The following is a 15,897-nucleotide window of genomic DNA, read 5'->3' on the forward strand; positions in this document are numbered from 1 at the left end:
GGTTTGCCGGTCCTAGCAACCGCAGGACTGTTCGAGGTATGATCCTCGCTAGGAATTGAAAAGGATGGCTATCTCTCGATTCCCCTCTTTCTCGCCGAGGCATCTATAACTACTTCTCATTCCCCTGGACTTGCGTTCCTCTCGACCATAGACAAACTGGCATTCCGTCATGGGTTACGCGCAGGAAGGTTCTCCGCGAAGTATCGGACAGAACCCCGATACCATCAACAAGAGCGACTCCGACGTCACAACCGTCCTGGAGAATCGAGATCAGGCTGCGCAGCTCGCACCGAGCGATGGCGATTCGCAAACACCACTCGAACATCTATACCTCACTTTTGATACCCCGTTACCATCGCCCGTGGGTCTTTCTTCCCCGCATCCCGGCCAGCCAGCTCCACCGCCATGCCCAGATCTCTCGAAGTATGCCTCGCCGTTCCTTTGGTCTGAGCCGCGAAAGTCGGTCATCACCTGGATATCCTGCGGTGTGACTGCCATGAGCGCCTACGCAGCTGGAGAATATACCCCTCCAGCCGATGAGTTGACTGCCAAGTGGAATGTAAGCAGGGTCGTTTACAACCTAGGAATCACGCTCTTTTGCCTAGGGTTTGGGGTCGCGCCAATGGTCTTGGCTCCATTTTCCGAGATAAATGGCAGACGGCCGATCTTTGTATCCAGCGGTGTCGTTTTCACGGGTGGGTTGTCATGATCGTCAAAAAGAATATTCAAGCTGACATAGTGCAGTCTGCCTTATCGGCTGCGGAGCTACAGAGTCCTTCGCCGGTTTACTTGTCGCACGATTTTTCTTGGGAATTGGCGGCTGTATGTTCATTAGACTTCTACCAGATTCGCGATAGCATTATTGACTTGCTTTGTCTTCGCAGCTACCTTTTCGACCATGGTCGGGGGAGTTATCAGTGATATATATCACGCCGGGGACCGCAATACTCCCATGTCATACTTCTCTGGCTCCGTCCTTTTTGGAACAGGCCTAGGCCCACTCATTTCCAGCTTCATACAACATCGAACAAACTGGCGATGGATCTATTATTCCCAGGCCATTGCTGCGACAGTTTTCTTGATCATACTCTTTTTCTTTCTTAGCGAAACCCGCGGAAGTGTCCTCTTGAGTCGCAAGGCAAAAGCATTGAACAAGTACTATGATGCTCTCGAAGAGGCAGGCTATTACGGTGTGATATTTGAATCGAGTGAAACGTCCGAGAAGCAGCAAATCCAACGGATCAGATGGAAGGTCAAAAGCGATGAAGAGCGCGAGTCCCTGGCTAAGATGATATCCATCTCGTGCTACCGGCCATTTCGTAAGTACTCTTAGCATTAGCCTCAGAACTGCGTCAGGCTAACAGATATACAAGACCTTCTCTTCACAGAGCCAGTGGTGTTCTTTTTCTCGCTTTGGGTAGCGTTCAGCTGGGCGATTCTATACCTTAAGTTCAGCGCAGTACCCCTTGTCTTTTCAACGAATCATGGTTTCAATGTTGAGCAAAACGGAGCTGTATTCTCAGGTTTGTCGACGGCCGCCAATACCAACTTTAAACTTTTGCTGACATTCATCCACAGCGGTCTCCATTGCTGCAATTATAGGCACCGTGCTAAGCGTAAACCAAGAGAGTGTGGCTGCACGATTTGGAAAAATGTCCAGTACACCGGAAGGCCGGTTGTACTTTGCGTGTATCGAGTCGATATTGATGCCAGTGGGCTTATTCTGGTTTGGGTGGACATCATACTCATCGATTCCTTGGATCGTCCCAACTATTGCCATCGGTTGTTCGACGATAGGTATTCTCTCAATCTACCTGGCAACTTTCAACTATCTCGCCGATACGTACCACCGATACGCCAGCTCTGCTATTGCTGCGCAGTCTTTCTGTATGTCTCTCTTTGTTATCGGTCGTACTTGATTGCTGATAATTTCTAGGCCGCAACATTCTCGGAGGCGTCTTTCCATTGGTCACAAACGCTATGTTCACCAACTTAGGATATCCAGCCGCTTGCAGCCTTCTGGGAGGAATTGTAAGATGGCCTCTTGAGTGTCATTGTTCACCTGGCTGACAAACCTTAGGGAGTTCTTCTGACAATCGTACCCTGGGTATTGGTCTTTTTCGGCCCCAAAATTCGCGCCCGAAGCAAGTTTGCCAGCGTAAGTGGCTCCAGAAGTTATGTAGTGGTGCAACGCTTACTGTGTATCAGGAAATCATGCACAACCAGTAATCGTATGCAGATTCGACCATGTTCGAAATACTTGTTAGCACTAGGGGATCCATTTGCAGAGCAAATCCTTGAGACATGGCACCCAGAAACTGATACCAATCACACATTGTGGGATGGTCAGCTCTATAGATAATGAACCGCCATTACACCCTCCGGGCTTTCAGCTTGACAGCGAGATTATTTCTACAGCCATTCTCTTTGATAATGATTGGCGACTTCGCGGATTCTGCCAGTGCCTGAGCTTTCTGTTCTTCTCATCCTTTTTGCCATCTGATGAATTTGTTCGGTGATGATGTGAACATATTGCGCCATCGGTAGTGATCTCCATTGGCCACCAGACTCGAACTGTCGGCCGAGCCACGCTCCTCCCGAGTAGAAATCGGCCGACAAGTGCGGGTGAGAAGAGAGACGAATACAGGGGAATAAACTGGCAAGATAAGAAGGTAAGAGCAGCCGGGATATTGAGGTAAACGGCTTGAAGCCCCGGGGATCAAGAATCTGGGAAGAGAGGCACGATCCAATGAAGGAGGAGCTCGCCGAAGTTGCACCCCGGGTTTTAGCTCGACTTCCGCGAACCGTTCTCAGACGCCCAGGTCGAGCTCAAGTGGGGGCATCTTGCGACTTCGATACGGCCTAGGCAGGCGGTCAGTAGATTGCGTGATCGAGGGGGGCCCGGATGGAGGGGTAACCTCATCGAGGGGCATCGAGGCATCTCAGGGTCCTCTTATTTATTATTATACGAGAAGCTTCCTCTTCTTTTCCTCACTTCTTCTCTTTGTTTCAATTCCAATCCCAACATCTGTCACCTTCCGTATACTCCTCCACCCATACCTCTTCTTATACTCTCACAATGGCTGAAGAACGTGCTGCTCCGTGAGTCTTTCCTACCCATATACACTTACTACGTGCTGGAAACTGACTGGGACTTTGCCGCAGCCTCCGTCTGGGCTCTACTGCCCCCAACTTCACCACCGATACCTCTAACGGTCCCATCACATTCCACGACTACATCGGCAACAGCTGGGCTATTCTCTTCTCCCACCCCGTAAGTAGTCCCGATGCGACAATTGTCGCAGTTACAGGGGGAAGATGCGCCTGCTAACTTGGGCCTCGTTTAGGATGACTTCACCCCCATTTGCACCACCGAGCTTGGTGCTTTCGCCAAACTTGAGCCCGAGTTCACTGCTCGTGGCGTCAAGCTGATCGGTCTCGTAAGTGGTACCATTGCGCCAGTATCATTTGAATCAAACAAAGCTAACTCTACAAAGAGCGCCAACGGCACCGAGTCCCACAAGGCCTGGATCAAGGACATTGACGAGGTCACCGGCTCCAAGCTCACCTTCCCCATCATCTCCGACCCCGAGCGCAAGATCGCCCACCAGTTCGACATGGTTGACTACCAGGACACCACCAACGTTGACTCCAAGGGTATGTGGGCTTCCGAATGCCATAATTGAACTTCCCTAATACTCCGCAGGCATGGCTCTTACCATCCGTTCCGTCTTCATCATCGACCCTGCCAAGAAGATCCGCCTTATCATGACCTACCCTGCCTCCACCGGCCGCAACACCGCTGAGGTTCTCCGTGTCATTGATGCCCTCCAGACCACCGAGAAGCACGGTGTCACCACTCCCATCAACTGGCTTCCTGGTGACGACGTTGTCATCCCTCCTCCTGTCTCTACCGAAGATGCTCAGAAGAAGTTCGGCGAGGTCCGCGTCGTCAAGCCGTAAGTCTCACGAAAGATTCTTCTGAAACAACAGCTAACCCTCTCGGCAGATACCTGCGCTTCACCAACATTGAGAAGAAGTAAATTAGGATAATGATACCATACGACTTATTCGTTGACAAATGGATAGGAAGTGAACTGTGACCCGTTGAATGAACTTTCTGGGAGCAGCAAAAGGAAGCGAAATCTCATGGATTTTGTTTAATTTTGATACCTTATGATATAATGATTTGAATATATCAAATTTTTACGAGCATCCAGTGGCCTGGATTAACCCCAGCAGAAACCATACAAGCGCACATATAGCCTCCAGCCTGAGTGTGCTTTGACCCTCCTGGTGGTGATATATATTGTGGCGTAGCAGAGAACCGGGGCGCATGAGCAGACAGGAAACGGGCGAACTCGTCACCTTGCATAAGACCGTCTCCTACTAGAATTTGCGATCAGGCTGTTCTCTGATTGATCAAAAGAGAATACCCCGCTCAGGAATTCCACAATAAATGTGCTATTATTATCGATCATAGAGGATTCCTCAGGGCTGTGTGTTGGGCTAATGGTTCCTGACAGCGGGCGAAGAAGTTCCTCATTCTGAATCATGAATCTCCTGTCAAGACCGGAGTATTTATTCTGCTGACGAGACATGCATAGACTATAGAGTTAGCCTGTTATCTTCAGTTCGTGATACCAACAGCATCATCTTCTCTTTTTCTGTTCTGGCGGTTTTCAGCCTCACCTGTCAGTAACTGAGGATTATCGTCTAACGGCCTCTTCTCCACAACCGCCCTAGCTACACCGTACACTTCTCGATTCTTTCTGTCGAGTCAGATACCGCCCAGAAGAAGGATCCGCACTGCCTACAACCGTTATCCGGTACGTCCATCCTTCTCCCACGGTTTCCCCTTCCTTATCGCTGTGGTTCCGTGTACTGATCTACCAGGCTCCGCGACAGGTGGTTGGACCGTCAAAAGCACACCACACTCACCAAAAACGAGACACGAGCGAGTGACGAATATTGAACCTCTCCTCCGAACATCCTTTGAGCGCCGAAACGACCGTCTCGCGAACCTCCGCCTGCCCCCTCGAAAACGGAACGTTTTGGATCGGTAGCAGCGGGGAAGGCCTTCGGAGTGCTCAGTGCGCTTGCTTTCGTCCTCCCGTCCGCCCCTGACTTGGCCAAACCGCCTGCTACGATCTAAACGTCGACTGTCGAGACCACGTTACTCCAGATCTGTTCTGAGTTTTCGGATACCATTTCGTGCTCGGCTGGGATCCGGCTAGAACCTTGTTTCCCTGCTTACGACGCTCATGCTACCCTGTCGCTTCGAGATTTTTCTAGCGCCGCGCACGGAGATAAGCTGTTAAGAGTTAGCTCGGGAAGACGATCACCCTGGGTTAAAGGTCTTACGCCTGGAATACGCACACACCCTCGCTTACCGAACGAGCCAACCTCGAACGGCTTTGTCGCGTGCCTCGAATAACTATACCCAAGAGGGATCTGCGATAGATCGGCTGCGGCTTGGTGGTTCTCCGCGTCCAAGATGATGTCGAGAAGCCAGTCGAGCCTGGGCCACTTGGATAACTTCAGAGACGAGAATCCTCACTCTGGAGTGTCTCCGGGTACTGCGGCTCCGAGTTCGTCGTCGAACCCGGTCAATTTATCGGGTCTTGTGTGCAATGTTCGCCGCACCTCTGGCCGCGAGCCCCCTCCTCTTGTCGGAGCGACTACAACGATTTTAGGCGACAAGCTTTATGTCTTTGGAGGCCGTATCCTGTCGAAAACCCGCCCACATTTGACGTCGGATATATACGAGCTGGACTTGATTCGGCGTCACTGGTCGAAGATCGAAGCCTCCGGCGACATTCCCCGCCCGCGATATTTCCATAGTGTATGCGCACTTGGTGACAACAAGCTAGTATGCTACGGTGGCATGTCTCCTATCGCGAACCCTCCCAAGGACATGGCAAATGGTGGGCAGGAGCCGCAACCGGAAGTAGTTGTGATGTCTGATATCAACATATTCGATGTCCCAACCCGATCATGGACTCGCATCAATACGCATGACTCCCCGCAAGGGCGATACGCGCATTGCGCGACCATCATACCTTCGAGCGCCTATTTCACCTCGGCAACTGCTCCACTCTCGGCAATCCACCACAATCCCGCATCTGCGAACCCTCACCAGGGCTCCATCGGCGTCGATATCGATGGTCTTGGCGGAGCAGAAATGGTTGTAGTAGGTGGTCAGGACAGCACGAACCGCTATATTGAGCAGATCAACGTATTCAACCTGCGGAGTTTGGAGTGGACCAATACAAGCCCATTGGGAAGAAGTTGCGGCGCATACCGAAGCGTAGCTGCTCCCTTGACTGGCATGAGGTTGTCTGATGTCGGGAGTACATCTGTCGACGTGGAAGCACAGGACCCAACAGAGGATCTAGGAGCTGCAGGTTGTCCGATGTTGATCTACTCCAACTACAACTTCCTGGACGTTAAGTTAGAGCTTCAAATACGACTACCAGATGGTCACCTGATTGAGAAGCCCATGCCGAGCCAGGCTTCCCCGCCTGGTCTGCGATTCCCGAATGGAGCGGTTATAAACGGTCACTTTGTGGTGAGCGGTACCTATCTCACATCTTCGAAGCAAGAATATGCGCTCTGGGCGTTAGACCTGAAAAGCCTCACTTGGGGTCGCATTGATGCGGGTGGATCTGTATTTGGACAAGGCAGTTGGAATCGCGGCGTGCTATGGTCGAGAAGAAACACATTTGTTATTTTGGGTCATCGAAAGCGCAACCTCGTTGAGGATTACAACCACCGTCGCATCAACTTTACCCATCTGTGTATGGTTGAACTAGAGGCGTTCGGACTCTACAATAACCCATGCAAAACCTCTCCAACATCCGCATATACCTCGCACAGCGCCCCTGCAGTCCCCGCGTCCTTCCAGTCAAAGTTAACTCAGCTTACATCAGGCGGTCGCCCTTTCTCTACCGCATCCGCCGAGCTAGGGCGACTTGCACTGTCAGTTCCTGAAATGGCTGATATGGAGCTCCAAGCTATAGGCGGAGAGCGGATATCAGTGAATTCGAGGATTCTCAGTCGAAGATGGGGGCCGTACTTCATCCAATTGCTTCGCGAATCGTCCGACACTGGGTCAGATTCAGCAACGCTTCGCACCAATCTGCAGCCTTATCCCAGCCGCAACTCCAGTATTACAATAACGCCGTCATTAGACCACGGCAGTATCTACTCCAACGCCACAACCCTCGCCAGCAACGGCAACAACCCATCAAAATCCCTCTTAGCGAACCTCGAACTCCCCTCCGCCCACAGTCTTCCTCCCACCTCCCGTCCCCGCGTCCTATACCTTCCCCACACCGTCCTCACCCTCCAAGTCCTCGTCTTCTACCTCTACACCTCTGCTCTCCCACCCGTCGGATCGCCCCTCTGCACTCCCCAAATCCTCTGCTCCCTCCTCCAGCTCGCCCGCCCCTACCAAGTCGACGGCCTCCTAGAAGCCATCGTCGAGCGCCTCCACCAAGTCCTCGACGGCCGCAACGCAGCAGCCGTCTTCAATGCCGCAGCCATGGCCGCAGGTGGCGGCAGAGGCACGGGCTTCATCAGCGGACCCGGCGGCACCCTCGAGGCCCTCAACGGCGCGCACGCCGCCAACGAGCTCGCAAATGCCACCGCCGCCCTCTCCCTCACCAACTCCCGCAGCCGCCTCAACTCCGACTCCTCCGACACAGAACACGGCACCTCCGCCCTCTCCATCGCAAGCAGCAGCGGCGGCGGGTCCCGCGGCATCCCCCTCCGCATCAACACGAACGTCTTCTCCCGCCGCCATCGCGACCGCGAGGACTCCATCAGCAACGCCAGCACGTCTTCCGCGTCCGCCGCGAGCTATGATTACTCCGATTCCGAAGGGATGCCACCTGACCTGGCGCGCGCTTCCCGGAGGAGACGAGGCACGCACGGCGACATCGAAGTCTGGACAGGCGATCTCAGCAGCGTGATTGGGCTGCAGAAGCGTGGTCTCCGGGGGCTGATGGAGGGTCGACGGTTAAGGGAGCGCAGCGCGAAACCGCCTAGCTCGGGGCAGGCTTCTGTTGCGGCGATCCCGGTCGAGCAGAATCCTCTTGCCGCCGGTGCGAACGTTATATGATTTGCATTGAGCTGAAATAGACACCTTGATTTGTTTTCTGCGTACACATTACATGCATACATCAGACACCCCCTGTAACTCGTCTTCGCATATTCTTTCTTATTTTATCTCCCTCATCTCACCTGTGGTTTTTGTCAGTGATACCTATTTCTATCGATTATCAGTTACTGGCTGGCTAGTGCTTGCAATTGTTGGGAATTGTGGTAGCGGATGATAAAAAAATTACTTGCATATTGTTGGTTTTCTTGTGGGATATCGTTTCTGAATAGAATTTCTGCTTCAATTGCCCGCTCGACTACGCTACCCATTTCTGCCTCTAGCGGACATTTTGCCGTATCCAGCTTTATTTTGTTACTGAATGGTCTAGAAACACTCATACCAGTGCTCAAACAATTGATCGTAACAATGGTTCATTCCAGATAGACTCAATTCTCACTTTAGTTGCAACCACAACTCATTAAGATCCGCATGAGATAGACCAACATAAAAAACGCTAAAACCAAGCACCACACAAGTAGAATTCGTTGCATATATTCAAGTCCTCCTTCGAGGAATCTTACGCGGGCTAGACAAAACCCAGGCCTGCCAGAGCTGCATCTTTTCGTAGGTGACACGTGCCCCGTTGTCACCGAGCTCATCAACGGACAGTTTGCTTATAGCTTCCGGCATAGAGACACGCTGCGGTAACCCAGGCAAGGGGAAAGCTGGCCCCAGATGATTTATGCTCAGCACCGTGCTATGGAGAATTTGCTGGTGAACCCCTGACGATCCGGCACCGGCACCGTCGCCGTTGCCGTGGCCATGGTCATAGTTGCCATTGAGATTGAAGCCATGGGCAGCGTCGTCCCTGACGTAATCGATGTCACGGAGATAGATGCTTTCTATATCATCCATCTCGTTGCGGAGGACGGAGAGAATATCACGCCAATAGCTGCCGTCGCGAAGGAAGATCTTTTCAAGACGCACCTCGCGGAGAGGCTGACGATGGCGACGAATCAGAGCGATGGTCTCGTTAGAAGTCAGATTCCAACCCTCCAGGCTGAGCTTGCGTAATCTTTTCCACTGGATGCGATGAAATATTTGATCCAGAGTTAGACCTACAGGAACAGCTGTTGAAAAGCCGACATGGATAGATTCTAGGTTCTTCGCAGCGAGAAGAACGTCGTGGAAGACGTGAGAAAGGTCTCCCATGTGCCTTGTCAAATCTGTCTTTGAGAGAAAAGTGACTTCCAAACATGCTAGTCGGGACCCAATGGCTGAGAGCGTAGCAGAGGGAGTCTGCAGAAGTCTGACTGTTGCTCTGGGGTCGGTATGAGGTCCTAGAAACCGCACCGAGGTACAGTCGGACGACAACAGGGCAATCCCCAGGTTGCTGGCTGCTCGGGCGCAGGCTGGCTCCCAATGCAGAGCCATTGTTTCCTCCAAAATACGATCGCGTATAAGGTCGAGCAATTGTTCGTCTGCCTGATCCTGAAGTCGGATGAGCTTGACCTGCCGAAGGGACGAGAACGCGAATAAGGCTTTTTTGAGAAGCTCGCGGTCGTGATTGCCTTCCAAAATGTCGATTTGGTCTCTCAACCGTGCTATGTGTGTTTTGGCGACCGGAAAATGATCGTCGGAAATTTGCGACCAGCCTAGACTATTGCATTAGCACAAGGCATTCAGTTCCCTTGAAACTAAGGACCGCGTGTTTGAGTGAGATTTACCGCTTTTTTGGTAGAAAGGTCGCACCATGTACGTGAAGTGTTTGACGTGACAGGCCAGCTGCCTCTGCATAAGCTCTTCCAATTTTTGGAACCCCTGTCGCGAAAATCGCAGTTGAAAGCTGGTGAACTTCCTCGGAGTGCTGATGCGATAAAAGCGTTTGCAAACGAGTCGAAATCGGTCCAGATCGGACTTCTCGCCCACAATATGTGCCGGACGCCCATTGAGTTGAGGCGAATGGGCATGTGAATTGACGGGGGAGGACGTGGGAGATCGAGCTTCCTCGGGGACTAGAAAGAAGAGAATGTCACTGATCAACTCGTCCGCTAGATCTTCGATGCTTCGCAAGATTTTTGTCATCGTTTCCGCACACCGTCGCAGCCGCGTGTCCGGCCACTTGTGCTCCTCGCAACCACATGGAAACCAAGGCAATCAGACGGAGAGCCGAAGAGGAAGAGCTCGCACGGCCTTCGATACTCTCACTATATGAAAGCCAAAATCAAGGGGGCAGGCTGGGACAGAAATAAGAGGGACCTGAGGGAGGAATAAGCAAAGAGGTGACGGAAGACTGCAGAGCATTAGTCGCAGGAAGGACAGCAAAACGTACAGGAAGTAGAGATAAAAAGCAAACGAAGCGGGTGCGAGAAAGATAAAGCAAGGAAACGTTCGCCTCCATTTAAATTATATCTTCAAGCAGCAATGCATCCTGTCTGCCGCTCTGGCCTGCTCCATAGCTGTCTGGCTCTCCTCTATTCTGGCCTGAACGGCCACAGAGCTTTCTCGCCGGTACCAACTGTAGCAGAAGTTGAATAATAGGCGACGGGCCACAGATGCGCTGTGTCTATGTCTGACGAAATGTCCCAAGTTCCACATCGCCAGTCCCGTCGACGAGGTGACGAGGGTCACTAGCATTATCTAAATCTAGTGACGCCGTGGGCGATTCGTCTGGGCCAACGGAGGACGAACATTGGACGAACGCTGGCACACCTAAGTCACATGATTGAATCTTCATGCGGACGGTACAGCGCGAACCTGCAGGACATGGTTGTCTGGGAGCGAATAGATTGGCAGAGAGGACAAGAGCAGCTCCGGCTGGGTGGTGGTGAAGGTGATGGCGGTTGATGGAGGGGCGATGGGCGGGGAAGCCAGGGGCGTCAGGGAGCGTCAGGGAGCGTCAGGGAGCAAAGGGTGGTAGGGAAGGATTCGAAGAGAACGCTGTAGACGATGCGACATGACGGTGAGATGTCTGCAGCAGTGAGCTCGACTACTGCACGAATCCCCGCCGAGGGAAGCGAATCAACTGGTGCTGTAGCTTCCAGCCCTGGGTTAGTCCTGGCACTGACGGGCTGCCCATTACCAACCCCTGGCACCTAGCGACCTGCTGTGGAACAGACACGGGAATGACAGCAGCAATCTCGTGCAGAACCGGATCGAAAAGAATATTTCTCCCTGACAATCGGCAATCCTGTTCTGGAGTGGGCTGCGTCGCGTGGCCTGGCGACGGGGGGAGTTGCAGTTGGCAAGTGGGAGAGTGGGAAGCACAGAGCGTCACGGGAGGTCAGGATTCAGGAGTGACCAGGAACGCCTCAAACACCGGCCGAGATAAGACCCCAAGTCCCCTTTTCCAATGGTTCTTCCCCGCTGCTCCTGAAATGAGATCGTCATCCTTCTTGAAATTAGCATCACAAGGCATGGTCGAATGACTACACCTCGACAAGGTTGACTTCTGGTGAAGGCCTACGTAGGCCTCTCGCTTGGAACATCTATCATATTAAGTCCCCTCCCTCGCGTGCTGCTGTTTCAGGATGCTACCGAGTTCAAGAGGGACTTAGACTCCTATATACATACAGTATCACTCACTCACTCACGTCCAGGGATATTATATCATCGCTAGCTCCATTCGTCGACGTCGGATGTCCGTGCTGCTGATTTTGGATGCGAAATCCTCAACATCTTCGGACGGCACTTCACCCGAATGAATCACGTCAACTTCAAATACCTCTAGCTGCTTCCACCCCCGTTTGGCTCGCTCCTGATTGACCGCCGCGCCGCCTGAGCGTGTCTCTTGAGAGACAACCAAGGCGCTTAAATCCTCTTCCGTAATGGTTGGTCCATACGGGTCAAGGATTTGCGCCATTTTCAAGGTTATTCCAAGGCCGATCTTCATCACCATTTGTCTGCCATTCGGCCCGGGTTTATAGATCTGTTCGATGTGTGCTGGTTCCGTTCCTGGAGGTGCAAAGTTCATGATTGAGGTCAAGAATGTCGCCGTACTTCGACACCGCTCATCCCAACTCTCTAGGAATTGAGCGTACTTTTTGTTCTTCAACATCTCATCGCCAGTGACTCCAATTGTGATGGTTCTTCGCTGGCCAGATGGCCCGGTTCCCGCAGGTTGCAGGACCAGTGCAGTTGCCGTAAGGAGGAGCTTGTGTCCAATATGAAAGTGATCGAAGGTACCTCCCAAGATAACCGAGTGGTGTAGAACAGACTTGGACGATTCTTCAGGAACCACCAGAGATTTACCCGGGGTCCATTGGGGCGATCCGGAGACTGACTGGGGAACCCCACCGTTTGGATCTTTGGTTGGAGTATAGAATCTACTAAATGCTGTTGCCAGGCCCTGACCTACCGGAATATCCGGATAGAAAATACTATTCCATAATCGCCCGGAGTTAGCCAGTGTCTTCACGTCAACTATTGGGCCATTGCGTTCGAGCGGAACAGGGTTCGTGGCCGTAGCTGTTGTCTCCCGTACCGAATCGAAATCAAGCAAGATCACGCGGGAGTCAATGCCGCCGGGAGCCTCCATTTCGATCTTCCGCTCTGTGCACACTACGCCAACCAGCCTGTACATGTGTTCAACTATGCGCTGAAGACTTGCGAAAGCTCTCGTTGGCGGTTGACATGACGGCGACTGCAAACCGGGCAACGAAAGCGCAACTTCCAGAGATGCAGTGCGATTTGAACCATTGAGCGCTTTGAGAAGATTGGTGTACACTGTAGATAGTATGGGCTCGTAGACTGTTTTGAATTGGTCGAAAGAGACGGACGGAGGGGGCGGCAGTAAAAGCAAGGCCGATGGCGGGGTGATGGGATCTGAAGGCATCGCGGGGAAGCTGAAGATAATAACCAGGGGAAGAGGCTCACCAGCGGGACCGATACGGGCGTCTTAGGCGGCAGTGACCGTATGTTGAGACAGCTCAAGAATGAATATAGAAGTACAAGCGGGTAGGATTATGAATCGAAATGAGAATCAGCAGAGAAGAGGCAGAAATAGCCCGGAATATGAACGACAGCGACAGAAGCAGCCGAGGAAGAAGCGGAGGCCGTACCAGGATCATACCAATCTTACCGTCCCGTGAGATCAGCTGAGTCAGCATCACGGGCAGCGAGTCGACTCTAGCTTGGTGGAGATCGAGGACTGCCCAAGGAGCTCTTACGCTTTCTGTCTCCCTCGGCTCGTCCCTCACGCCATTCGTTGCAATTACAACTCTTTCGGACCCTTCGTGTCAGAACTGTGCTCTGGGTTAACCCGGAGAGTCCTTCGTCTGGCATACCTCAGCCCCCGCACCCTTCGTGCCGCTGGAGCTTCCCTCGATTGTGCCCGTATCTACTAGGAAAGGGAGAATCTCCCATCTCCACCAGCTTTAAACCGGCTAGCCCTGGAATTGACCAGCCGGGAAAGTCGTGACTGCACTGTAGAGTGCCCGCTGCTCTGCAGTGGTGCGGCGTTTACCTTTCCAGATAATCCTCCCTTGCACGACCTTCCATCGCAATGTCAAACCCCGCGCAACCCTACGACTCCAGACGGTCGACTATTTATAGCCGTCAACCGGAAGAGCTTCACATTCCAGCCGGAAACTCTGCATCTGGGACCCTTCCGCGACAATCAACGTCCCATGAATACCCTACGAGCCCCGATACGCATCTTCCATCCATAAATATCCATTCCTCAGGCGCCCAGCCTAACCAGTACGGAGGGGGGAACGGTGGTGTAGCAGGGGGAGCGCTTCCTGGCGCTCTCCAGCCGGGGAATGCTGCCAATCGACCACCATCGATGTCTATGAACACGGCGCCGTCCGCAATCCCCACGCTACCTCAGTTATCTACACAGCTTCAGCAACAACCTCAACCGCAACCTCAATCGACCACTCCACGTTCCAGCATGGTGAACTCCCATGGACACTCCAGATCGAGCCCGGCAGGATATCGACCACATGGATCATCTCCGAATGCTGGGTTCCAGCCCCCAACTCCGCAGGGCGCCAAATATTCGCCCTTAGGGCTGGCTGATATTCGGCCCCCAGGGGATCTCCTTAGTGACAACATCACGAGCGCGGGCACCTCGACTTTCAATAGTGCTGAAAATCAGGTGCCTACAAACAGCAACTACATTACTCCTTGGCCTATATATGCTGTGGACTGGTGCAAGTGGCCGGTCTCAGGTAACCCTGGCTCCTTCGGCGGTAAGATTGCTCTGGGAAGTTATCTAGAAGACCACCATAACTATGTAAGACTATGATTCGGCCCGTGTCTTATATTCCCATTCCCTAACCAGCGACTTAGATACAAATCTTGGACACTCACCTGGCATACGCCGAACCCGATACTCCTGATGCCGCTGCCGGGGACCTTAAGCTGGAATACGTGAAAACCGCCGAAGCTACCCACTCATATCCTGTAACACGCATTCTTTGGGAACCGCCATCATCCCAAAAACAATCCACTGACCTTCTGGCGACCTCCGGTGATCATCTTCGGCTATGGTCCCTACCGAACTCACAACCTCAACACAGCTCCAACTCAATAACGCGATCGTCATCTCAGAGGGATATGCCCACAGCGAAACTCTCACCTCTGGCATTGCTCTCAAACTCAAAGTCGCCCGAGCATACGGCTCCTATAACCTCCTTGGACTGGAATACGATATCGCCTAGTTTGATCATCACCTCCAGTATTGACACCACGTGCACGATCTGGGATATCCCCACATTAACAGCAAAGACGCAACTCATTGCACACGACAAGGAAGTGTACGATGTGCGCTTCTGCGCCAACAGCGTTGACGTGTTCGTCAGCTGCGGTGCTGATGGGAGTGTACGCATGTTTGATCTCCGAAGCCTGGAACATAGCACAATCATCTACGAACCGACGGAAAAGAACGAGAAGTGTAAGCCCCTTGTATATTTTATTATAGGCCCAACACTGAGAACATGGCAATAGTGATGAGCCCCGGCAATGGAAGTCCCTCCACACCGGCCACCACCTGGCCTCCACCCTTGTTGCGCATTTCCGGTAAGCTTTCTCCCTAACAAATGTCTTCGGATACCATACTAATTAGCACAGCCTCACCCCACGACGCACACCTCCTTGCAACCTTCTCCCAAGACTCAAACATAGTCCGAGTCCTAGACGTCCGGCAACCAGGCCAAGCCCTCCTCGAACTAAAGGGCCACTCGGCGCCCCTCAACTCCGTCGAGTGGTCTCCCAACCGGCGCGGCGTTCTCGCCTCCGGCGCAGACGACTGCCTCGTTCTCCTCTGGGACCTCATCAACCAACACAACACCGCGCCCGTCCCACCAGGCGTCCACAACCCAGGCGCCCCCTCCACAACCACCGAGCGCGGCCCCGCCGCCGCATGGCAATGCGACTACGAGATCTCCAACATCAGCTGGTCGCCGCAAGGCGGAACCACAAGCGCTGGCCACCCGAGGGACTGGCTAGGTGTTTGTGGAGGCCGGGGCGTATGGGGAGTCGCGCTGTAAAGGGAGAAAGGAGAGAAAAGAAAAGTTCTGATATCCATTAGACGCCTACTATCATCTTCATTCTGTCCTTTCTTTCTCCATACTTTCCGTCTGTGCTTGCTTTCCGCTTCGCCTATCTACCCCATCTGCACTATTTGTCCTGATTCAGCTTTCCATTTATATTTGTTTCATGAGATGACGCATGCACGCAGAAAGACCTGATGTAGCAACCCTGGCTGAATTATATATGTCCTTAGAGAGAGCGTCCTTGGGTTGTTACCGGGTATAGTACGGTCTGGTACGAGTATACGAATGAATGAT

At 52.7% G+C, this 15,897-nt stretch overlaps 6 protein-coding genes across 6 annotated transcripts; 4 read left to right on the forward strand and 2 right to left on the reverse strand.

The window, feature by feature from the left end:
• Nucleotides 1–169: 169 nt before the first annotated feature.
• On the forward strand, nt 170–2,775 carry BDW74DRAFT_188919 (uncharacterized protein; the record flags this gene model as incomplete). The annotated part of the gene is made up of 7 exons (XM_073731844.1): nt 170–695; nt 745–822; nt 885–1,319; nt 1,579–1,887; nt 1,937–2,031; nt 2,081–2,158; nt 2,209–2,775. The coding sequence occupies 7 exons, from the start codon at nt 170–172 to the stop codon at nt 2,227–2,229; spliced, it is 1,542 nt and encodes a 513-aa protein (XP_073578482.1). The 3' UTR covers nt 2,230–2,775.
• Nucleotides 2,776–3,079: 304 nt separating this feature from the next.
• On the forward strand, nt 3,080–8,125 carry BDW74DRAFT_171292 (putative regulatory protein Ral2; the record flags this gene model as incomplete). Its single annotated transcript, XM_073727291.1, has 13 exons — nt 3,080–3,102; nt 3,166–3,274; nt 3,348–3,440; nt 3,498–3,657; nt 3,707–3,959; nt 5,545–6,193; nt 6,233–6,261; nt 6,292–6,353; nt 6,390–6,571; nt 6,602–6,889; nt 6,923–7,789; nt 7,820–8,022; nt 8,053–8,125. 13 exons carry the CDS (start codon nt 3,080–3,082, stop codon nt 8,123–8,125), a joined length of 2,991 nt encoding a protein of 996 aa, XP_073578483.1.
• A 105-nt stretch (nt 8,126–8,230) lies between these two features.
• BDW74DRAFT_107384 (uncharacterized protein) lies at nt 8,231–8,604 on the forward strand. The gene has a single exon (XM_073721667.1). It carries the CDS (start codon nt 8,336–8,338, stop codon nt 8,546–8,548), a length of 213 nt encoding a protein of 70 aa, XP_073578484.1. The 5' UTR covers nt 8,231–8,335; the 3' UTR covers nt 8,549–8,604.
• Nucleotides 8,393–10,349, reverse strand: BDW74DRAFT_107390 (F-box domain protein). Its single transcript, XM_073721669.1, has 2 exons — nt 9,832–10,349; nt 8,393–9,759 (listed from the first exon to the last, which is right to left on the reverse strand). Exons 1-2 carry the CDS (start codon nt 10,187–10,189, stop codon nt 8,660–8,662), a joined length of 1,458 nt encoding a protein of 485 aa, XP_073578485.1. The 5' UTR covers nt 10,190–10,349; the 3' UTR covers nt 8,393–8,659.
• Nucleotides 10,350–11,620: 1,271 nt separating this feature from the next.
• Nucleotides 11,621–13,113, reverse strand: BDW74DRAFT_107387 (putative pantetheine-phosphate adenylyltransferase). Its single transcript, XM_073721668.1, has one exon. The coding sequence runs from the start codon at nt 12,936–12,938 to the stop codon at nt 11,709–11,711; it is 1,230 nt and encodes a 409-aa protein (XP_073578486.1). The 5' UTR covers nt 12,939–13,113; the 3' UTR covers nt 11,621–11,708.
• A 415-nt stretch (nt 13,114–13,528) lies between these two features.
• On the forward strand, nt 13,529–15,889 carry BDW74DRAFT_107476 (WD repeat protein). Its single transcript, XM_073721670.1, has 4 exons — nt 13,529–14,342; nt 14,399–15,002; nt 15,056–15,127; nt 15,179–15,889. The coding sequence occupies exons 1-4, from the start codon at nt 13,608–13,610 to the stop codon at nt 15,595–15,597; spliced, it is 1,830 nt and encodes a 609-aa protein (XP_073578487.1). The 5' UTR covers nt 13,529–13,607; the 3' UTR covers nt 15,598–15,889.
• The last annotated feature ends 8 nt before the right edge of the window (nt 15,890–15,897 follow it).

This window comes from Aspergillus multicolor, assembly GCF_047715735.1.
Source record: "Aspergillus multicolor strain CBS 133.54 unplaced genomic scaffold BDW74scaffold_45, whole genome shotgun sequence".
Classification (NCBI taxonomy): domain Eukaryota; kingdom Fungi; phylum Ascomycota; class Eurotiomycetes; order Eurotiales; family Aspergillaceae; genus Aspergillus; species Aspergillus multicolor.